At 43.7% G+C, this 24,242-nt stretch overlaps 1 protein-coding gene across 3 annotated transcripts; it reads right to left on the reverse strand.

Moving 5' to 3' along the window:
• Window positions 1-954: 954 nt before the first annotated feature.
• Window positions 955-22,680, reverse strand: LOC144611860 (heterogeneous nuclear ribonucleoprotein L-like). Of its 3 annotated transcripts, none has more exons than XM_078431169.1 (13): window positions 22,543-22,680; window positions 17,009-17,139; window positions 15,037-15,274; window positions 13,958-14,045; window positions 12,998-13,092; window positions 12,548-12,620; window positions 8,101-8,160; window positions 6,129-6,412; window positions 5,635-5,756; window positions 4,135-4,336; window positions 3,385-3,442; window positions 3,171-3,266; window positions 955-1,296 (listed from the first exon to the last, which is right to left on the reverse strand). In XM_078431169.1, exons 1-13 carry the CDS (start codon window positions 22,612-22,614, stop codon window positions 1,238-1,240), a joined length of 1,578 nt encoding a protein of 525 aa, XP_078287295.1. In that variant the 5' UTR covers window positions 22,615-22,680; the 3' UTR covers window positions 955-1,237. The 3 variants fall into 3 exon arrangements, with proteins under 3 accessions (XP_078287295.1, XP_078287294.1, XP_078287296.1); XM_078431168.1 differs by having other exon boundaries at window positions 22,513-22,680; XM_078431170.1 differs by lacking the exon at window positions 22,543-22,680 and adding an exon at window positions 22,328-22,397.
• Between the last annotated feature and the right edge of the window lie 1,562 nt (window positions 22,681-24,242).

Genomic DNA, 24,242 nt, shown 5'->3' on the forward strand with positions numbered 1-24,242 from the left:
TGGCCGAGCCCGGTACTGGACCCTCCTCCCGGTTCTACAGCGCGCCCCCCTAGTACTGCAGCCCTTGCACTGGGTGAATTTATGTTCACTATACTTTTATGGGCATTGTGTTTTCAGGCCCGTAAAGCTGCTGCAAGTATTTCATTAATCCGTCGTCTATACAACACACTGACCCTTGAGCAAAAAGACAAACTGGAGTAACTCAGCGGGTCAGGCAATATCTCTGTAGCACATTGAGAGGTGACATTTAAGGTCGAGACCCTTCTTCAAACATGAGTATGCTTGACTTGACTTGTTGACATTGTCCATCTTGGCTGATCACCACTGCACAGCAACACCAAGAATAACATCACACCATACTTGACTTTTTTGACCATGCAAGAGTGAATATTGCTGTGCCACCATGGTGTTTAGTCTATGAAGGTACATTGCCGATAGGATGGACGATTGGTTGGGAGTTAGGTCGGCAACTGCTCGTATGACCTCAGGCATGGAGGTTCCCTGGTAGGCTGATTGTTGGACAGACGGGTGTCAGCCCGAGAGGTATACATGGCTGGAAACTGCAGAGAATGGTCAACGGGGGGGGGGGGGGGGGTGGGGGGAAGAGAAGAGAGAGAGAGAGAGAGAGAGAGAGAAAGAAACTGGTGCAAGGTCAACTGAGTTTATGGGGAAGGATTCATGGGGCAATAAAAGGAGGGTGGGGAGGAGAAAGAGAGGTGTTTGTAGATGTTACCCAAAATTGATTCCCCTACCCTGGGTGAAAATCTGTCCATTCACCCTATCAATTCCCCTCATGATTTTAAACATCTTAATATCACAGCCTCCTGCACTCAAGGAATAAAGTCCAAGCCTGCCCAATCTCTCCCAATAGCTCAGGCCCTCTGGTCCTGGCAACATCCTCGTAAGACTTTCGCCAGTCCTTAGCTTGAAATAAATAAGATACAATTGTGCCAGTTAAAATGGTTTGTCTTTTATTGAATCATAGTACTGGATCTCCATCATCTAATCACAAGTGATATAAATGACGAGTATTTAACTTCTACAATATGGGTTTACTTAAAAATAAAATTTAAACCGATAACTAGAAAATAAAAAAACTGGAATACCCAATGCAAACTGTGGCTCACTTCTTCTGTATGAATGAAAGGTTTACTGCACTTTTAACAACTGCATAAAAATACTAAAATACAAGTCACGATAATAAAGAATGGCTGGCAGTCCATCGATGATCTGGTCTTTATGCTGCATGCTGCACCGTGGAGAAACAGAGCTTCAGAGTGTAGGGATATGGACCACCTAGAGGGTTAAGGAAAAGATAGGTCAGTCTTTTCAAAACCAGCTTTGCAAACTGAAGTCATATGCATATCAAAGATAAGACAAAACGCTGGAGTAACTCAAAGGGTCAGACAGCATCGCTGGAGAAAAGGGTCACGTTTCGGTTCGAGACCCTTCTTCAGACTGAGAGTCAGGTGAAAGGGATACATGAGATATAGAACAAATGAATTAAAGCTATGCAAAAAAAGTAACGATGATAAAGGAGACAGGCCATTGTTAGGCTGTGGTCTAGGTGAAAACGAGTTACTGACGAATGAGACTCAAGACGACTTTGAACCCAGCACAGCAACTTAGGTGGGAGAGGATTGCAAGGGTCACTTGAAGTTACAGACATCAAGGACACACCGCTGGGGTGTAAGCTGCCCAAGTGAAATATGAGGTGCTGTTCCTCCAATTTGTGTTTGGCCTCACTCTCACAATGGAAAAGGCCAAGGACAGAAAGGTCAGTGTGGGAATGGGAAGGTGAATTAAAGTGTTTGGCAACTGGGAGATCAGGTAGGCCCAGGTGGACTTTCACTTGTCTTCGGGAGGCCAATGTATGGCTGAAAACATTACCTCTGGAGGAGTGACATGCAGCGGTAGTCAGCTTAATGCAGCACTGCACTACCCGGCATGGGCTGCACTTCAGAGCTGCACCATTACCAACAGCCCCATCACAGCAGTGCCAAATATATCATCAAAAAACAGAATACTGCACAGATGGTGGTGGGTGCATGGAACAAACTGCCAGAGGAGGTAGCTGAGGCAGGGACCATCTATATACTAAAAGTCTTATTTGTCTGCACCTGAACTACAGCCAAAACAGTACACGGTAGCGCGACAAGGGAGGGAAGGAGAGGGTGCTGCACCAATGCAGGAGAGGTTTGGGCCCCAACAGGTCCACTTGGTCTCATAACATTTAAAAGACATTCGGACAGGTGCATGTATAGGAACGGTTTAAAGGGACATGGACTAAACGCAGGCAGGTGGGACTAGTGCAGATGGGGCATCTTGGGTATGAGCATGACTGCAGAATCTAAAGGAATTTGGCATATCTATTTTTACTGTATTTTTATAATGAAATGTATTTTTATGCATTCGATTCATTACTTTCTAAAAGCCACTTTGATGGGCCAATTTTCAGTCATTCGAGAACCACGTTGCACTGTATTTTTCTATTTAAACACGCCCATCTTCAATGAACACAAAAATACCGATTCAAAATTCTCCCCTTTGAATTTCTTGGGACTTGAAAGTTTTGAATTGCGGATAAAATTGGAACAGAGATGCCAATAGAGGGGTATTTGGCGTGTGATTTGTTCTGCTGCAACAAGATTAAGAATGCGTAGGTTTGGAGTTTACATTGTGTTGGCATTATATTGCAGAGCTTAAGACACAAAATGCTGGAGTAACTCAGTGGGACTGGCAGCATCTCGAGTCAAGACCCTTCTTCAGACTCTCGATCCGAAACGCCACCCATTTCTTCTCTCCAGAAATGGTGCTCGCTGAGTTACTCCAGCGCCTTGCGTCTATCTTCGGTGTAAACCACCACCTGCAGTTCTTTCCTACACGTATTGCAGAGCTTAGCGTGCTGATGTATAGAGCAAGCTGCTGGCCACATGGTTACACTAGATGCACATACGCAATTTCTGCAAGGCACTTTCCCTCAAACAAAAGTCCCAGGAATGCTAATGATTTTACTATTGGAACACTTGCAAAATCATGACGCAAGCCAACATGCGAATGCCTTTCCACGCACTTGAACATTTTTTGTAAGGGCTTGTGTACAATAATCTAGTGCAAACCAGCATTTTGATGAACAACTAAAGCCAAGGTTTTAATGCTGAATGGCGTACTTGGGTTCTTCATTTGATAGTGGTTCAGCAAGGACAACGATTCCATGGCATCGTTCTTCGTGTCCCACTCAATCAGGCCAGAGGAACTCCTCTCACCTGCAACAATGACAGAGAGTCAAATCACGAGCGGCCAAACAAAACAGGGCACCCCACAGTGGAATACAATCCCCCCCCCCCCCCCCCCGGTCTACATCGACAAACACCAAGTACTCACTTTTTCCAGAAAATAACTTGAAAGCCGATGGTCTCTTCAAACCCAGCTCATCACACACCTGAAACAAGAGGAGTGTTCCGTTAAAGCTAGAGGCATTTCAACTCATTTTAAGTCACACATCCCCACCTTTTAAATCAAAACACAGCATAATGTTCAAACCGTTATTTCTATTGATCCAATTCCAACTTCATAGTTCCTCTGTCCCTCCTTCCCCATCCCAGTTCTCCCACTGTCTTCCTGTCTCCTGCTACATCCTATCTTTGTCCCGCCCCCTCCCCGACTACAGTCTGAAGAAGGGTCTCGACCCGAAACGTCACCCATTCCTTCTCTCCTGAGATGCTACCCGAGTTACTCCAGCATTTTGTGTCTACCTTAAATTTGAACCAGCATCTGCAGTTATTTCCCTACATAATGAAATTCTACTGATTCTCTTGATCACTTTTGTACTGCACCCTGCCGTTCTCTTTCTTTCAGCAGCACTGGCTGAGGGATTCCAGTCACAACTTTATCTTTGCCAATTCTGTAACTCAGTTGCCAGAAGTTGTTAAAACAGCTTCCTGCTTCGTAGAGTTTAGTCTCCAAGCTATAAATATCCAATATCTTATTCAAGGGCACAAACCAAAAACAGATTTCACTGTATGATGTTCCCTAAACAATAATAACAAACTCCAGAGGCAAGTTGGTTTAGTTTAGAGATACAGCGCGGAGACAGTCACATAGCACAGAGCGAAAACATTAACTTAACCGTACCTCACAGAAAGCATCTTCTGTCACCTCTGGAGGGGCATTGAAATAATGCAAGACGTTGCTCGGATGCTGGATTCGGTTCTTGCTCGCTTGCTCCGGGGTGGTGAAGCGATTGTTCCTTGAGCCAGAGAAATCTTTAAAACTGCAAGAGCCATCTTCAAGTTCATACGACTGACCGGCCATTATAGCCTGCTGTTTGGATACACTGGCAAAAATAGAAGCACACAAATATTTTAAAATACAAGTTTGTGCTATATGTACAAAACACCCCTTGCTCATACCATCAAAACGTTAACGTTTACCAACTTTGATGACAGGTATTTGCAATGTTATACCAATCCCAAATGAGCAAGAAGACACAATGAAAGAAAGACACAAAGTGATGGAGTATCTGACCTTTGGGTCAGGCAGCATCTGTGGAGATCATGGATAGGTGATGCATATAAGGAACTGCAGATGCTGGTCTATACCGAAGATAGGCTGGAGTAACTCAGTGGGTCAGGCATTTTTAGATTTAGATATACAGGGCGGAAACAGGCCCTTCGGCCCAGCGATCCCCGCACACTAACACTATCCTGCACACACTAGAGACAATTTTTACATTTACCCAGTCAATTAACCTACATACCTGTACGTCTTTGGAGTGTGGGAGGAAACCGAAGATATCGGAGAAAACCCACGCAGATCACGGGGAGAACGTACAAACGGCGCCCGTAGTCAGGATCGCACCCGAGTCTCCGGCGCTGCATTCGCTGTAAGGCAGCAACTCTACCGCTGCGCCACCGCATTCTGAAGGATCCCGACCCAAAACGCCACCTAGTCTTTTTCTCTAGTTACTCCAGAATTTTCTGTCTATCTTATAGATATGTGATGTTTTAGGTTAAGACCTATCTGTCCATGTTGATTTGAAGTCCCAACCGTAATGTCGCCCTTGTTCTCACAGATGCTACCTGACCCACTGAATTATGTCGCTTTGTGTAAACCAGCATCTGCAGTTGCTTGTTTCTACACGAAGATACAATACCGTTTGCAGTCTGCAGTCTTTACAAATAACCTAAAGGGTTTTTTTTTACCATAAATTTATTTAGCAGCTTTGAAAGGATCTTAATCCCAGTGTTTCAAATCAACCATGAATTCCCAGTTCCTTTATCCTATGGTCACCCAATTCTGACCAGCCCACCTGCAGAAACAGGGCTTCCTTCTGATTCAACCAGAGGTTTGGCAGCTCTGATGTTCTACTATACCATACCCACATCACCCATGTCTTAAATATAAAACCAACTGTGCAGCGGTCTCATAAGACCCAGGCCTTATTTATACATTGGGCAAAGGCTGAATTTGACTGAGTGAAACGATAGACACGAAAAGCCAGAGTAGCTCAACGGGACTGGCAGCATCTCCGGTGAGAAGAGATAGGTGATGTTTCGGATCATGTCCCTTCTTCAGACTATCTCAGTAGGAGAGGGGTGGGGGAAATCAACTTCCCACATTGCCCCCACGTACCACACGTTTAGTTTCTGGTCAAACATGTAGGTGTTATTCAAATGGTTGATGGCACGATCCACAGCAAATCCATCTCCCATCTCCACCATGGCAGCTCCGGGCTTGCTCTTCATGAATTTCACCTGTACAAGCAGAAAAAAACCCACAATTATTTTTCAATTCGCCAATAGTGAGTGTGGAAACTGGCCCTTCAGCCCAACTTGCCCACACCAGCCAACTTGTCCCAGCTACACTGGTCCCACCTGCCCGTGTTTGGCCCATATCCCTCCAAACCTGTCCTATCCACATACCTGTCTTAACTGTTTCTTAAATGTTGGGATAGTCCCAGCCTTAACTACCTTCTCTGGCAGCGTGGGCCATACACCCACCACTCTGCCCCTTCACCTTGAACCTATGTCCTCTGGTCCTCGATGAAACCAGGCATACAAATTTACATAATGAAATATGGTTAATTGATTTACTTACAACCCAATGAATAAGACATTTATACGCACCTTCTCCACGTTCCCGTACAAGCAGAAGATGTTGAACACCCGGTCACAATTCATCCTGGAAGGCTCCAATCCATAGACCATCAGCACTGGGCTTTCCGCTTGCGGCCCATACTCTGGAGGTGGTGGGGGTGGTGGAGGACCGTACTGAGGGCCATAGCGTTGGCTGGGTGGGCCCCGGTGAGGACCACCCACAGGAGGGGGACCGCCCATCCGACGGCGCTCATAATGGGCTGGTGGGCCGTAGTCATCATCTGGATAGTGACTATACCCTCCTTGGGGGGCTCCTGTGGGAGAAAATCAAAGCAGATACATGGATGTCGTTCAGGAAGCAATGCATTGAAAAACTACACTAAAGAAACAAACATTAATCTGCAGACAGAAAGCTGGAGGAATTCAGTGAGACAGGCAGTATATCATATCATATCATATATATACAGCCGGAAACAGGCCTTTTCGGCCCTCCAAGTCCGTGCCGCCCAGTGATCCCCGTACATTAACACTATCCTACACCCACTAGGGACAATTTTTACATTTACCCAGCCAATTAACCTACATACCTGTACGTCTTTGGAGTGTCTCTGGAGAGAAGGAATGGGTGACGTTTCGGGACGAGACCAGACTGGTTAGGGATAAGGGAAACGAGAGATAGACAATGATGTAGAGATAAACAAGGAAAAATATGCAAAAAGTAACGATGATGAAGGAAACAGACCATTGTTAGCTGTATGTTGGATGAAATGAGAAGCTGTTGCGACTTGGGTGGGGGAGGGATAGAGAGAATGCCGGGTTACTTGAATTAGGAGAAATCAATATTCATACCACTGCCTACATGCATTGTTCTTTATCTCTCTCCATCATAGTCTATATCTCTCTCATTTCCCTAATCCCTAACCAGTCTGAAGGGTCTCGACCCAAAACGACAACCATTCCTTCTCTCCAGAGATGCTGCCTGTCCCCGCTTAGTTACTCCAGCTTTTTGTGTCCTTCGGTTTAAACCAGCATCTGCAGTTCCTTCCGACACATTAAACTGCAAAGGACACGAGGCCCTCTCAGAAATTCACAGGGTCGAGCCACATGCACTGCTTGACTCTCTAACACTCCCAATAACTTCATATCAAGCAGGCCGTCAGTGTTTTCAAGATGCGTGGCATTAACGGTGACCCGGGTGTTTGCATTCAGAACTGGCTTACTCACAAAAGTCAGGGTTGTGGAGAAAGGGTGTTATTCTGGGCAGAGGTGTGATACATGGACCTCTTATTTGAGGTTTATATAAACAGCAAATATAGATGGCAAGCCTGCATTCAACACCAAAGTTGGTAGTTACGCAGTGAGGAAGGTTGTCAAAGGTAGACAGCTGGATACAGCAGTTACAGAAATAGAAGATGTGAAGGCTTGAGGTTTATGAGGAATAGAGGGATTAAGGTTTACAGCCTTTACTGCAGCGTCAGACTGATGTGAAACCTGATAATGGCATGATGGAGGTGACACAATGGCACTAAGGAGGTTGTTAGATCGGCATGTTGATATACAGGGATAGTTCACGTGCAGGGAATCATGAGCATAACCTGGAATAAATTTATTTAGTCAAAGTGGTGAATCTGTGGAATTCATTGCCACATTTGAATGAGGAGCCCAAGTCAATGGATATTTTTTTTACAGCAGATTGACGGATTCTTGATGAGCAAGGGTGTCAGGGGTGCTGAAGGAACAGCAATATATTTCTAAATCCGCTTGGAGGCCAACTTCCAGTGTTACTGTCCCCATGTTTATTAGTTCCCCATGCTAAGTTCTTGATTAGTATGAATGTGGGGAAAAGATAGATCAGCCATGATTGAATAGTGAAGTAGACTTGATAGGCCAAATGGCTCAATTCTTCAAATTGAATTTATAAATCGGCACCGGCATTAATGAATTTCAATGTATTCAAATATGATCGTTCAGTCACCTCACTCCCACCAGTCTATCCTCTTACCGTACTCAGAAGGATGGTCTCCAAGCAATGCGGGTTGACGTTGCCTCTTGTTGGGATCACCTGTGCAAAGTGAAAAGTGAGCGGAAAAAAAACAAGTTAAAATTAACTTCAGGCTGCCAAAGGCACCCAAAATAATCGCGCAATAGAAAAGTAAAAGCAAAACTTTGGATGGGGAGAAAGAAAAATAAAACCAGCATAGAATACATTAAGAGAATTACAATTTTTCCCCCACAGTACAGATACATATTTAAGACTTTGAACTTTGAATTTATACAACAGTCTAATAGATCTAATGCCACAAAGGTTCAAGCATAAAAAGGTCTACTTACAGCAAAGTTAGAGAATAACGTCCATGTGCACAAAATTTCTGCATTTTTCCTTACCACCCAATGCTTCAACAGCAACTTATTGCAGTTTTGAAAGATGGCGCCCCAAACATATGCTTCAACCCTGCATTACACGTTTTGCAGCAATGAATAGACATTTTTTACAAAGACAGTACTAGCTTCTAACAATTGCATCTAGCAACAATCTCTTAACGTTCACAGTTCAGGTAACATTTTCTTCACAGATGTCAAATGGTTCAGTAAAGTGGTGAATATGAAAACCCAGTGTTCCTCCATGTCGCTCTCCTGAAAGTAGTGTTGGATGCGATGGTCTTTGTGGTAGCAAGGCTTACTTGGGAAGGATCTGTGTACATCTCCCACATAGGTGTCCACAAATGCAGTGGTGTACCATTGGTAATGTATCGTTTATGCAGCAAAATGGCTGTACTGATGTGCCTCACACAATGTGTCTTTTATTCCCTCCTGTTGAAGTTGCATGTTGCCGAGTATCAGATGTTCATGTCTGAATGTTCTCTGAAAATGTAGGAATGTAGAGAACTGGTGTTTCTCGTCAGGTTGCTTTGACTGGTGGAAGGAATTCAGCGTGTACTTCAAGAGCGTTGTATGAATGCACTGGTCTTATGACGAATACTCCTCTAAGCAAAGTGAAGGGGAAGCCCCTGAGAAAATTCTGTATCAGTTCACGTGAGGCAGTGTTTTTGGCCTTTGTTTGAAGAAATCTTGAAAATGAACACGTTAAGTCTCTGGCGAATATGCCTCATTGTCTGCCTCCATTACCTTCACTTCAGAAGTCTAGGACAATGGTGGTTTGCCTCACAGTATGTAAGTCATGGCATGTCGTATCGCTGCTGGGTGATCTTGGGTCAATGTATGACACTCGATGTATTGGATCAGGATTTTGTTCTTGTTCAGTAAGGAAAGAATTCTGCTGGCTTCTCCAGAAAGGTCTGCCTATTACTGTTGCACCATGAGCCCTTACCCATCAAATGGTTTGATTATATAATGCAAAAGCAGAGTTTAAAATTAACAGGCTATCAAACAGTTCAACATTTAAGCAAAAAAAAAAAAAAAAAAAATACAATTCAAGATTTTATTTTGATCACAGATAAACACAGTTGAGCATATTTAAATTATAAAAGACTCTTAATACGAGATTTAAATCCACATTCACAAACTTACACCGTTCTTACTTGCAAGTTACACTGCTGTTAATTTTAAGCATTGCTGTTTCCACAAATAGTGGGTCACACACGTGCGCCCTATTTTTAAAGGCATTATATAATATTAATGCTGCCCTAGATGTGCTCGTTATAGATGAGAAGTGCACCATGATTAAGATTCAGATAGTCTTTACTGTACCCAAATCGAATTCCATTATGCATTAAATGAAGGAATTCAATGAAAGAATTGTACAAAGCTGGTTAAATACATGATGTCACAATTTACAGTCATCATTTGGGCCGCCAAATCTCAGGTTTGACTTTCCTTTTCTGTTCAATGCAATGCTGAATTTCATCATCGGGACAAACCCCAGACAAATTATTCCTGCTGTATGCACACCATGGGCTTGGTCAAGAGGCTAACTATCAGAATGTGAACTAAAGAAAATTAGCAGCCAAATTTCAGAAACCCCTAAAACATCACTGCCCAGAGATGTGATGGTCTTTGTATGTCCTGTCCCAGAACACCCAAGGAAACCTGCCAATTGCCAGGAAAGTCAAACCCTGTGGAGCGTGCAAAAGATGGAAAACTTCCAGCAACATTCTGCTTTGACACAAATTTCAGTCACAGAGTAATAATGAAAGCAGGAAAACATTTATCACCGCGGTCCTTACCCAGCACATACATATTTTTAAACTGCGTTCCACCACAATTTTATTAGACGCACTTCCTGATATTTTTAAGATTTGGATTACCTATTTTGGAAATCCCAAGAAATATCAGTGTACCCAAGTGATTTGCAAGAGTGATTATACAGAACATCCAGGAGGCATGAATATAAATAACAATGTGTGCCAACTCTCAGTAGATCCTTCATAAGATATTTATAACCCAGAAACACCAGTCTACCACCTGCTGCATATTCTTCAAACAATCTTTCAGGCGATGTGGTCACCCTTTGAAACAACACTGTTGATTTATCGTGTGGCAGCAAAGCTACATTTGTTTGAGGCTCATTTGGATACAATGTGCTTTGGAAAGATTTGAAAATGTATTCATGAATGGAATGGAGATCATGGCTTTGCGGAGAGATGGGGTTTTTTTCCATACAAATTCCAGTTCACAATTTTAGTAGCCATCAAAAAATGTTGTACATTCGCAAAGATAAAAATCTAGATATTAAAAGGAGCTCTATTTGGTACACTTCCATGCTAGAAATATCTCTGCAATTAAAGTCAAATGTTCTGGGCAGTTTATGAGGCACTTAAACAATGCAAACAAATAACCTTTGAATCTTGATGTTTACCAACAGTTTTATAGGATTGCTGGGATCTGGACAGGGCTGCAAACTTTGTATTCCTTGGCTATTCAAAGCTTGGTCCAGCATCACAGCCAAACTGCAAACTGCAAGGAAGCAAGATTTGCCCTTCCAAACCACTGATTTAATGACATTTGTTTTTAGTGGCATTTTATGAAGCATCAGAAAAATCAAACATTCTAATCCATTTATGGACTGCAATGATACACAAATCTTAGTCAAAAGAATTCAGAACCATTGATTCAATCCTGACAGATGTAACAGAGAAATTTTCAATTTCATTTATATATATATATATTACACACATAGAAAGTATTTTCAGAAACTGTGATGATTGTTTGAAAAGTTAAAACTGACAGGGAACAAGTTCAGTAAAGGCTGTAAACCTTAATCCACTGTTCAATCTTCAACTGTAATATTATAGTTTATTTAAGAGTGCTTAAAGGGTAAAAGGCATTAATTTATATGAAGTAACTTCTATGGATTCAAACACAAAATACTAAGATCCTTTAGTCATCAATGCCTTGAATGGACCAATTCCAATAACCGAGACCATTTAGCAGCTAGAGAACTTCAACCAAGGCTAATAAATCTCCCTAATCTGTGATTGTGCAGAATAAGCAGTTAAAACACCTCCGTAATAAAAAATGGAACACCAGAAATAATGATAAAAAGCTGTATAAAGTAGATGTTTTGTAAATGTATAAAAATTCTGTATTATCCACCAAAGCTTTAGAATCAAAATACAATCGTTCAAATCCAAATGCAAGGAATCCCGTTGCCTTACTAAACTCATTGTACGGGAAGGTCCGGTACATCTTGCCAACTAAACCCAGACCCAAGGTGGACATAGCGCTTTGACAATATGAAAAGCAAAGCGGCTAGCTGGTACAAATATACCACTGTATAAATCACGATGCAGGAAGCTGCTGGGGATAAAAGCGTTACATGTGATTAAGCTCAACACAATCAAACTGAAGTAAATTAATTACACGAGCAGCGACAAAGTGGAGAAACAAATATAAACTGCGTTTAGATCACCAGATCAAAACAGAACAAGATAGTTCAGTTGTTAAAATAAAACACAAGCTTCACATTTATAGATGTAATATCAACTGAAGAACCCCATTTACTACATGGTAAGCAAAAGCCTTCTGACCTATTTCCAATGAAATAAGGTTTGTTATTTCTAAGCAAATCCTGAAGCTCAAATCTAGTTCAAAAATATTATGGGGGCGTTTTTGTGCATGGTTTAACCACAAAGCTTGCCAGGTTGTTAAGCTGGTTACCAATAGACACAGTCTTGCCCATGTGCTTGTCTGTTAAGCTATTCTGAGCTTCCACATCCATCCACTGACTGGAAAAGAAAGCTATTCACCAAACGAGAACCCACCACCATGAGACAGATTGAGCAGTTGTTAGAAGCCTACAAGGTGCAGTATTCCAATGTTGCTGGAAGCTTTTCTGAATTCCCATTATTGACAGCACCAAAGTTATAACTGTAAAATATGGTGTAGTGTTAGATGGAATGTAATTTGCAAAACAAGTGGTAATGTATAAGAGATACAAAATTCAAGAATTGCATGTAAATTTAAATGCAGATGTACCAAGTATATATTACCTTGTCCTCCCAAATTAGGATTTGTATAGTCCCAAGTATCCTGATCATTTTTGAAGACGTTCAAACGAGTAGGCTAGAGTGGAATTCAAACTATATTAGTGCAATGAATTAATGTGGAACATCTGCTTTCCAGTAAATAACCATGGTTCAAGCCAAAAAACGTAGTGTGATTATCCAATACAAACCATGCCTAGAGCCACTTTGAAGCCTTATTGCCTCACCATCCCAAAAGACAGACACCATTTACAAAAGAGTTTCATATTTACAACATACTGATATTATCTTAATTGTAACCTCTATCATTTAGCAGTCATAACAAGACATTCTACAATTGTGGAAATGTAAATTTTTTGGAATAAAATTAATTCAGCCCATCGTCTCAGTTCAAGTTTTCTCATTCTTCATTAGTGAGTATTCGAGGCAGTACGTCGATTTTAACATGCAACTTACTTTTGCATACTCAATCTTCAAAGTACAACATCCAGAATAAATGTCTGCTCCATTGAGAGATGCTTTTGCTCTCTGAGCACTCTGCACAGAGTCAAATGTGTCCCAAGTTAAGATAAATAAAATCAGATGGAAGGCACATCAAAGGGGCAGCACAAAGGCGTAGCAGTAGAGCTGCTGCTTTACACGGCCAGAGAGCTGGGTTTAATTCTCACTACTACGAGTGCTGGCTGAATGGAGTGGGATGGGGGGTAAATGGTCATATCATTTCAGGTCAAATTTGTAGTTTGAGCCAATGGCAAAGGGACTAATGTCAGGGAGATTAAAGCTTATTTCAAAGGTGGGAAACAGATTGATGCAACACGAGCGAGGTGGAGGTTTAAGAAGATAGCAAGCAGTGTAACAAAGGGACTCAGAGGCGTTAGAGAAGTGGAACATCACCTTACATATGGAATCGGGTGCCAAGCAGAACACCGCAAAGGGTGTATTTCTCACACAAAGGGCAGTAGGTGTATGGAACAAGCTGTCAAAGGAGGTAGTCAAGGCTGGGACTATCCCAATGTCTAAGAAACAGTTAGACAAGTACACGGATAGGACAGGTTTGGAGGGATATGGACCACCCAGACTCCATCACTCGATGTGGATGAGGAAGGCTGGGAGCAGTAGGAAAGATTAAATACCCAGAGCTTGCCCAGTTTTATTCTTCAGTCACCAACATAATTGAATTGACTTTTCTATCCCACTGCTGTGCCAGTTGCTTAAACTGCAGCTTCCATTAAATCCAAAAACAACCGGTGTATCTCACTGCTGCACAAAAGTACAGCTTATGCAGATCCCAGACGTAGAGTAATCAACTTACAAAGCTATGGGAGTGTGCCCATATCCCCATTACTAACTTAACAGTAGAATATGTCAACGGGTAAACTTTGTCCAATGCCTCACACATTCAGCACTAAAAAGGATATTCCACCATTGCCTGCACGCCATTCTTTCTGAATATGACAATTCTTTGCACAGGTCCACAAGGATTGCAAATTGTGTACAACACATCCTGTAAAATAAAAAAAATGGTTTGTTATAATGAGCTCACAATTTCACATTGGGCTCAACATTGTCCTCGCTTCCATCCGACGGAATAAAAGATATAAAGATGCAAAAGAAAAGGTTTCAAGATGCACAATGACAAAACACTTAAGTTGCATCCCTCTTTCAACTGTTATAGAGTGATTTAGTGCAGAACCACTCTTCGGCCCACTGAATCTGTACTGATAATAAAGCACCCATTCACACCAATGCTGCTGGCATGAGGGAAGAAAGTGAAGCACTTAGAGGTCATAGGGTGAACACACAAGCTCCACACGGACAGCACGGTACAAACACATTTGTTGAGAGCGGAAAGGCGGTAGGTGCACCAGCTGGGACTGGCACCAGTTGGCTCACAGCAGGAGAGCAGACTTCCTCCCACAAACCTCAACCACCCATTTACACAATCTTGTATTAATCCCATTTTAATTCTCCCATATTCTTACAAACTCCATTGCAAATCTTTATCACCCAACTAGGGGAGCTTTACAGTAAACAACTCAGCACAGTGGCACAGCTTTACAGCACCAGACCTGGGTTCAGATCCTTGGGTGCTGTCTGCACGGAGTTTGCATTTGCTCCAGTTTTCTCCCGTTTCCAGCCACATCCCAAAGGCGTGCGGGTTTGTCAGTTAAACAAGCCTCCATAAAATGCCCCAGGCAACAGGGAGTGGATGAGCAAATGGGACAACATAGAAATAGCATGAAACGTATGATCGACCGCCAGCGTAGACTAGGTGGGCCGAAGGGCCTGTCTCTATGTTGTATCTCAAACTCCAAAGCGAAAACTAAATAACCACTGGACAACTGAGCATAAAGATTGAAATGTGGATCACTGAACTATGAGACAATGACACAAATGTATTATTTTAATTCTCAAGTCCTACTGATTTGAACCTGTTTCAATGGTTACATAATTATACACAATGCACAATACCATAAAAACATTTGATAACCCACCGTAGTAATTGGGTAGATGGGGTTCATGACTGTGAAGAGCAGTATGTTGTTTACATTTCTGGAATCATCGGAATCGCCAGGCCTGGAGATTTTCTGGCTGGTAGAATAGTTAACAAAAGCAGGTTGTGCACCCACATAGATCTGACTTTCAACTGCAAAGTTCACACAGGCACACGCACCATTCAGCTCCTCAAATTCCACTAATGCTTGTCTCTTCTTTGGCATCATCACCACATAGCTACAACGACAAAGAAAAGCTGGTATCAGTTCTCTGTACAGCACGTGAATGTCGTCAAGTAATGCCTCCATATTGAGCAAGGGATCTTCAAAAAAAATCTAAACGCTTCGCCTTTAAACCAAGGAAAAAGCAATAAGGATTCCTTTAAAAAAGCATGTTATAATTTAGCCTTATGGCCTTACAGTCAAAATGAGAGAATACAACACTGTTAATTGGAGAACAACCATTTCTTCAATTAAATCATGTCATGAAGCTCAGCAACAAAATTGCTCAAAATATAAATTTCTCGTTCATCCAAATTGATCATGAAACAAAATAATAAGAGACATACGGTAGATTCTGATATCATGATTAAACAGTGTTAAAGGAACAGTGGGTCAGGCAGCATTGGGGGAGGGGACTGGACAGGCAGCGTTTTGGGCTGCGACCATTCTTCAGACAGATTGAGAAAAGGGCTCAGCTGCTACTTCTCAACAGATCTTGGCCCAGTGCAAGAAACAGAAGACCTTAGTTTTCATAACTCAACGGTCAATTATGGGACCCCTTGCCAAATCCAAATATCTGGAATTCCAGCAGCAACACGTCTGCTGACAAACAAGTACTTAGAACAGTGATCAGTTGTCACCACATTGTCACCATGACTTCAGTGATGTGCAGCCACACATGGTTGCACAAGTTAAAAGTTCAGCATATCAATGAGCGTTGATTTTTCATGGTTAGTAAGGGTGTCAAAGGTTATAGGGAGAACACAGAACAATGGGGTAGAGGGGGAAAAATAGATCAGGCATGAGTGAATGGTGGAGTAGACTCGATGGACAGAATGGCCAAAAGGGAGTTAGATAGAACTCGGAGGGAGAGCGGAATCAAGGGGACAAGGCAGGAAAAGGGTACTGATTGTGGATGATCAGCAATGATCACATTGAATGGTGCTGGCACGAAGGGCTGAATGGCCTACTCCTGCACCTATTGTCTATGTATGTCTTGCTGTCTTTGTTGGACATCAAATGCTTAATGTGGTTGGTGCTTATTACTAAGCTTGCACCTAGAAGTCTGAGTGACTTCCAAAATGAGTAACTGAATGTTTTTTTTTAAATTGACATTTAACGCTTCGCTCTCACACATTGTGTTTCTATTCATTTGACGTCTGCCACATTCTATGAACAAATTGCAGGCCCACCACCAATTTTCCAACACCCTATTTCCAGAGCAGTGCTGGATTTACCACTTTGCCAGAGGTTACTTAATAATAATTCAACAATACACCTCGGACCAACTAATTATCCCCCCCCCCCCCCCCCCCAAGGAAACATGGATTGTTTTGATGGTGTACCTGCAATCAAATCTGCTGTATTTGTAAATGCGTTTTGACATAAATTAGGATATATTTTAAAAAGTTAGAAATCTGCTTTTTAAATTTCCCGAATTCTACTGGTCTTCTATGATCTATGTTACCTGAAAAATGAATCTGGCTCAGCCTCGAGGCAATTAATTGCACTCACGTCACTATGCAGGATGTCAGGTCTAATTATAAACTGGAGGGAGCAGATGGGAACCAGGATCTCAGAAACTAGGTCAGGATACAGACTGTGCAATTCTAGCAGGGGTGTCAGATTCGATTCACAATCGGGCTTTGCAAATCACTCAATAAGCCCATGAAACATTACCCACCACGGGGAAAGTTAATAAATGTAATATTTGCAACGGAAAATATATCGACTCTGGACCTGCGCTTACCTGATGGCACCAAACTCCTGCAGTGCCTCGACAAGGTCTGCCTCCATTACTCCATCAGACAGGCCTCTGACATGTACCACAGGGGATGGAGACGGTTTATGAGGATCTTCAAGATAGCTGCCATCCTGTTGCTGCAAACGAGAGTTACGTTAGTGCAGTGAATTGTGTCATCTCCCACTACACCAACCAGCCTGGGGAAAACGATCAACTTCCAGAAGCCGTTCACAATGCCTTCTGTAATAATCTACCCACAATGAGATGGCCCATTCCATTCATCTGTTAGCACCCAGATAACACGTGGCCTCAGCTTGCTGCTAGTTGAGCATCTTTTTACCCATTGGCTCCAGTCAGGTCAGAGTTCCAGATTCTTGTCCACAGGGGGCATTTCTTGTAGGGGGAGGGGGGAATTGGCGAGGTGTCTGGAGATTTAGGGAACATAAATGCCTCGAATTACGGCATATGTGCCATATTTTCAGGTGGACCACAATTTAATTTAAAAAAATACAATATAACAATTTTTAAAACCATAGGATTATCATTGTCCACAATGGGACTCAAATTATTTGAATTACTAATTGAATTATTTGAATTGCTAGACAGAAAGATGGTAGTTTGAACAGTAAAAATAGCCAAATGAATTAGTTTCCTCAAGAGCGAAAAGCCGAAATGTCCAGAAACCAGTGTCAAAACTCCAATGTCGCGTGAGTATATTCGACCAGTATCTGAGATAGGAAGAAATGGTGGAGTAAGATTAAATGAAACAGGAAGCATACAAAAAATGAAGGCAATTGATTAGGAAATCATATAAAGCAGCAGATCCGGTTGTAAGATCAGATACAAGATGCAAACAAAGCACATCCGTGAATCCTAGCATTCATATCATAACTCCCTTATGTAGAAATCCTCCAATAACATCCCCACATTTTTCAGGATTAGATTCCATTTGGTCATCATATCACCTCCCTTCCCTCAGAATTAACCAATTTCCACGCAAGTTTAGCAGGGGTTTACTTAAAACATTTCCAAGGGACTATATCAGCTTGCCTACACTTGAAAATAGCACAATTGCTTCTGAGCATTTACACATGAAGTAGCAAGATATTACAAAAAAAATTAACTCCTAAAAAATGCTCCAAAGCCATTTGGTTTTATACTACGACTCCAATTGTTCAAATGTAAGTGATCAGAAGGCAGTGATCATTTTCTTTATTGAAGCTGAAGAATCCATCGAATTAAGAAAAAACATAGTTCTTGTAAAGTAAACAAAGGTTTAATGCTCAAAATCTCCTTTTGTAACTTTCTTGCTTGGTAAACAAGGCAGCAATGCGATTACTCGACTCAAATGCATTTTTGAGCACCTTTCTTTCTTTCTTTGCTCAGGCAAGCATTGATGCACAAGTAAGCACTCACCAACTAAAATCAGGAAGTAAACTCGGGCAGAATAGCAATTCTGAAGGTTAATGGGTGAAATATGAGAAATCTTTAAGAGTTTACATCCCTTAATAGTTATTCTAGCAGACAATGAAGTACAGTTCAAGGCAGGAAGTCCCCAGATATCAGGAGAGTCCCTCCCCAACTACAAATGGTTGCAAACCCTTGGAATTCGCAACAGCAATTAGCTGTCTATTTTCAGCTGCTGAGAATACTCAAAACTGAGATCCGGAGATCTTTTTTTTAAGCCATGGTATCATTTGATCAGCAAACCTGGCTTGCTGGTCATGCGACACCCGAAATCCCTGAAGGCAATCATATGCAACCAATGACTTAAATGCTTCAGCCCTGATAATGTACGTACGTCAACCAGAAAATTAATCACATTCCACCTTTGTCCACTGGGACACTGCAGCTTGTGCTCAAATCATGTTCAAAAACCTCATGCACTGCACTTTAGCAAGAGTGCTCGTCCAAATGCACCAGGTCCACTGGATCCCCTCGACTATTCTGTTAATTGCCACGTCAAAAAATACAAGTTTTCAATAAATCTATGTCCGCGTACCATTTTTTCCATCGGATTCCACTATCTCCCCCCCCCCCCCCCCCCACAGATCTAGTCTCTATGGGACTTTGAGAAATGATAAACAATGCACCCATTATCACCATTCGTGATTCTCAGAACTTGAATGCAGGTCTTATCAGTTTTCAGTCCCATTAACTTTTCACTAATGCTAATTGCCATCAGTTCTACATTCCAGTCCCATTATTCTCTGCTATTCCTAGATTTCCTGCACTATTTTTTGTGAAGGTGGGCAAAATATGACAAATGCCTCTATCTCCTTATCCCCCAAGTGCTTTCTTCCTCTCAGCGTAAATATGGAAGTTTTGAGTGTTTATTTCTCACTAGACAACTCTGGTAACCTATGTCCCCTTCCTTTACCAATGCACTCCTTTGCTTTAATATGATCTTCAGCATACCACTTTTTCTGACAAGATTGTAACTTTTATATGATCTACTCAATACCCTCTGATCCATGGCTGCACTGTCATTCCTGAAGTTGTTGTGCGCTGTAAATGGTAACATATTTCTTGTAATATTTTGAATTCATGCTTTAAATGTTAACTACTGTGATTGCTGACCCAGATTAAACTTGAAATGTAGTTTTCCAAACTACCACAGGCAGCTCAAACACAATTTAGTAATTGTTGCATATACTGGTATCGGGCTGCTTTCAATTTATGTAAAATTCTACAAGGACCCGGGCTTCCTACCAAATTTAATTAATCCTTTGAAAAAAGTCTGTTCTCTCAACAATGGTGGAGAAAATCCATCCGCTGCACTATATGTACTAATTTGGTTTGCCAGATTAATTGAAGTTCCCCGTAACCTTTCCCATTTATTCATTGATCAGGATCTAGGTGTTTCTGGCAACATTAGTATGTTGAAACTACCTGCTTGAAACTACTGTACTGTACTGTTTGAGAGCAATTCCAACAACGCACAAGCTGGATCAACGTCATCCATGAAAAAGCAGCTATTGGGCACTCTACCAAACTAAATATTGCCCTACCAGTCACACTAGGCCTGCTGTGTATATAATCCATAAAATATACTCTAGTTACTTCCCATACCCAACACACATCTTCAACCAGAGCAACATTTAAAAAACAATTTAAGTTCCATAGTTTTGCCTATGATAGATAAAGCCATTCAGCCCACGAGATCAACCAAACAATCAGAGCAACCTGCGTATGTCCACTAATTTTAACTGATCTATCAACCGGCATAATTTGGGATGGGAAACCATGGGATAGAAGACCCCCATGAAGAATGTGCAAATTCCACACCTAGAAAACTACAATTCAGGATTGAAACTGGGCCATCCTGGCTGCAATGCAGCACCACCCAGGGTCATAGCAGCCAAACAGGCCTTTTAGCAGCCACTACCTGCCATGCTAGCCTGCTGTAAATTCCCAAACAGGCCACACACTTAAAGTGTATGAAGGAACTGCAGATGCTGGTTTAATGCTGCAGTAATTCAGTGGGTCAGGCAGCATCAAGAGAATTTTGCCTGAAGAAGGATATCGAGCCAAAACGCCACCTAATCCTTTCCTCCAGAGATGCTGCCTTACCGGCTGAATTGTTCCAGTATTTTGTGTCTATCCGAGGCACACTGTACAGTTAAAAATATGTAGACCATCCCCCAGAGAATCCAGTACAAAATCCTCATGACCTACAAAGCCCTCCATAACCTGGCCCCATCCTACCTGACCGACCTCCTCCACAGGCACACTCCCACCTGCACCCTCCACTCAGCTGCTGCCAATCTCCTATCCCCCCACATCCGGACCAAACTCAGATCCTGGGGGGACAGGGCTTTCTCCATCGCTGCTCCCACCCTATGGAACTCACTACCCCAAACCGTCAGAGACTCCTCCACACTCACCACATTCAAAACATCACTGAAGTCTCACCTGTTCAGTACTGCCTTCAACCACTGAAGGTCACCTCACCTTGTCTCCTTTCTCTGTTCGTTTACTTATTTATCTATTTATTCACTTCCCTATGTTCTCTAAATCCCTGTAAAGCGTCTTTGAGTATATGAAAAGCGCGATATAAATGTAATGCATTATTATTATTATCCCTTCCTTGGTTGGCGCCAGGTTGAAGTCCTCGAACTGTGTAAGTAGCCTCACCAGGACTGCAGCAGTACAGGAGCTTTCTCTCACCCTTCGATTAAAATAAAGCAACACGCATCCATCCCGTAGGTAAGGGGGAAAAATAAATTAATCAATAGCATACATGGTGTCCTCGAACACAAAGATGCGGGCACGTGGACTATAAGACCCACAACTGAGACGATAAGACCCACAACCCACAATGACCAGATTTATCAAATATTATTAGGTGAATTATTGACCGAGGCAGCTCCAACTGAGGTTGCGGTGGGATGCGGGCTTCCCCATGTCCTCTGTGCCGTGTGAGGAGCCGCCAACTCTTCCCCCACCCCTTAAGTTAGGCAGGAGTCACCATAACCCCATCCCTCCCCTCCCACACACTCACACCGAGCGGGATGGGATCCCACCTCCTCCTCCCCCAGCTTCCCACCTAGCCGAGCGGGATCATTTATCATATCATATCATATATATACAGCCGGAAACAGGCCTTTTCGGCCCACCAAGTCCGTGCCGCCCAGTGATCCCCGCACATTAACACTATCCTACACCCACTAGGGACAATTTTTACATTTACCCAGCCAATTAACCTACATACCTGTACGTCTTTGGAGTGTGGGAGGAAACCGAAGATCTCGGAGAAAACCCACGCAGGTCACGGGGAGAACGTACAAACTCCTTACAGTGCAGCACCCGTAGTCGGGATCGAACCTGAGTCTCCGGCGCTGCATTCGCTGTAAGGCAGCAACTCTACCGCTGCGCTACCGTGCCGCCCAGTGTAGTTTTTTTGTGTAGTTTCATTTTAAAACACAGCGCGGAAACAGGCCCTTCGGCCCAGCGATCCCATCCCCGCACACTAACACTATCCTACACACACACACACACACACACCAGGGGGACAATTTTACATTTATACCGAAGCCAATTAACCTACAAACCTGCACGTCTTTTTGGAGTGTGGGAGAAAAACCGGAGATCCGGAGAAAACCCACGCGGGGAGAACGTACAAACAAACTCCGCACAGACAGCGGCCGTGGTGGGGATCGAACCCGGGTCTCCGTGAGGCAGCAGCTCTACCCGCTGCGCCACCTGGTACGGGATTATCCCCCCCCTTCCCCCCGAGGCTTCTCACAGCCAGGCCCAGGCGAGCGGGATGGGGTCAGATCCCACCTCATCCTCTACCTAACCCCCCCCCCGCTTCCCACTCACAGCAGGCCTGGTCCCGGTGTCCCCGTCCTCGTCCTCATCCACGTCCCGCCGAGCGGCCCCGTCCCCGGCCCCGGCTCGGTCAGCCGCCCGCGCCGCCATTTTCTACCCGCTTGCCGCCCTCAGCCGCCCTGCCCCTCCCCGCCCCGCCCCGGCGCGGACCGCTATCTCCATCTCCAGTCTCCAACCTCTCGTTCCATCGCCATCCCCGCTCTTACTCGGCTGCCGTCGTTCTCGGTCCTCTGTCGCTTGGCCGCCCGGCCGTCGTACACTTGCTGCCTGGTCGCCATCTCGCCGCCGTGTGTGTGTGTGCGTGTGTGCGCGCGTCCGTCTCCCTCACTCTCCGCCACAGCCGCGCAACATGGCGCCCGCCTATAAATAGCCCCCGCGTCGGCGTCGCTCCCGCCCCCCCCGCCACCCCCATTGGCCAATCGCCACCCAGCAACAGCCCGCTCCGCGCTCCCACTGGCTCCCCGCAACAATGCACCCCCTTCCGATTGGTCGCTCCTCGCCAAGGCCCGCCCTACCCGGCGTTCATTAGTCACGGCCGTCGCCGTCCCCGCGCCGCTATTGGCCGCTCCGAACGTCTATCAAATGAAAGCACGTAGAGTCTGCAACAAAAGGTTCCGCCTGCGCTCCACGTGGACCCTGCGGGCCAAGGTTGGACCACCATGACACATAAAGTGCTGGAGTAACCCAGCAGGGCAGGCAGCATGTTGTGGCTATCTTCGGTGTCAACCAGCATCTGCAATTCCTTCCTACACAAAGATGTTGAGAACAAGGAACAGCAGATAGACAATAAATGCTGGAGTAACTCAGCAGGGCAGGCAGCATTTTGGTTTAAATCGAAGGTAGACACAAAATGCTGGAGCAAGTGTCGTGTCTTCGGTATAAACCAGCATCTGCAATTCCTTCCTTCCTTCACAAAGACTTTGAGAACAAGGAACAGCAGATACACACAAAATAGAAACATACAAACATAGAAAATAGGTGCAGGAGGAGGCCATTCAGCCCTTCGAGCCAGCACTGCCATTCAATATGATCGTGGCTGATCATCTACAATCAGTAGGCTTGTATACACTGGAATTTAGAAGGATGAGGGGGGATCTTATTGAAACATAATAATAATAATAATAATAATGTATTTTATTTATATAGCGCTTTTCATATACTCAAAGACGCTTTACAGAGATTTAGAGAACGGTAGCGCAGCGGTAGAGTTGCTGCTTTACAGCGAATGCAGCGCCGGAGACTCAGGTTCGATCCTGACTACGGGTGCTGCACTGTAAGGAGTTTGTACGTTCTCCCCGTGACCTGCGTGGGTTTTCTCCGAGATCTTCGGTTTCCTCCCACACTCCAAAGACGTACAGGTATGTAGGTTAATTGGCTAGGTAAAGGTAAAAATTGTCCCTAGTGGGTGTAGGATAGTGTTAATGTGCGGGGATCGCTGGGCGGCACGGACTTGGTGGGCCGAAAAGGCCTGTTTCCGGCTGTATATATATGATATGATATGATAGGGAAATTAATAAATAGATAAATAAGTAAATAAATAAACGAACAGAGAAAGGAGGCAGAAGGTGAGGTGACCTTCAGTGGTTGAAGGCAGTACTGAACAGGTGAGACTTCAGCGATGTTTTGAATGTGGTGAGTGTGGAGGAGTCTCTAACGTTTTGGGGTAGTGAGTTCCATAGGGTGGGAGCAGCGATGGAGAAAGCCCTGTCCCCCCAGGATCTGAGTTTGGTCCGGATGTGGGGGGATAGGAGATTGGCAGCAGCAGAGCGGAGGGTGCAGGTGGGAGTGTGCCTGTGGAGGAGGTCGGTCAGGTAGGATGGGGCCAGGTTATGGAGGGCTTTGTAGATTATGAGGAGGATTTTGTACTGGATTCTCTGGGGGATGGGGAACCAGTGGAGTTTATAAA

Source organism: Rhinoraja longicauda, chromosome 41 (assembly GCF_053455715.1).
Source record: "Rhinoraja longicauda isolate Sanriku21f chromosome 41, sRhiLon1.1, whole genome shotgun sequence".
Classification (NCBI taxonomy): Eukaryota; Metazoa; Chordata; class Chondrichthyes; order Rajiformes; family Arhynchobatidae; genus Rhinoraja; species Rhinoraja longicauda.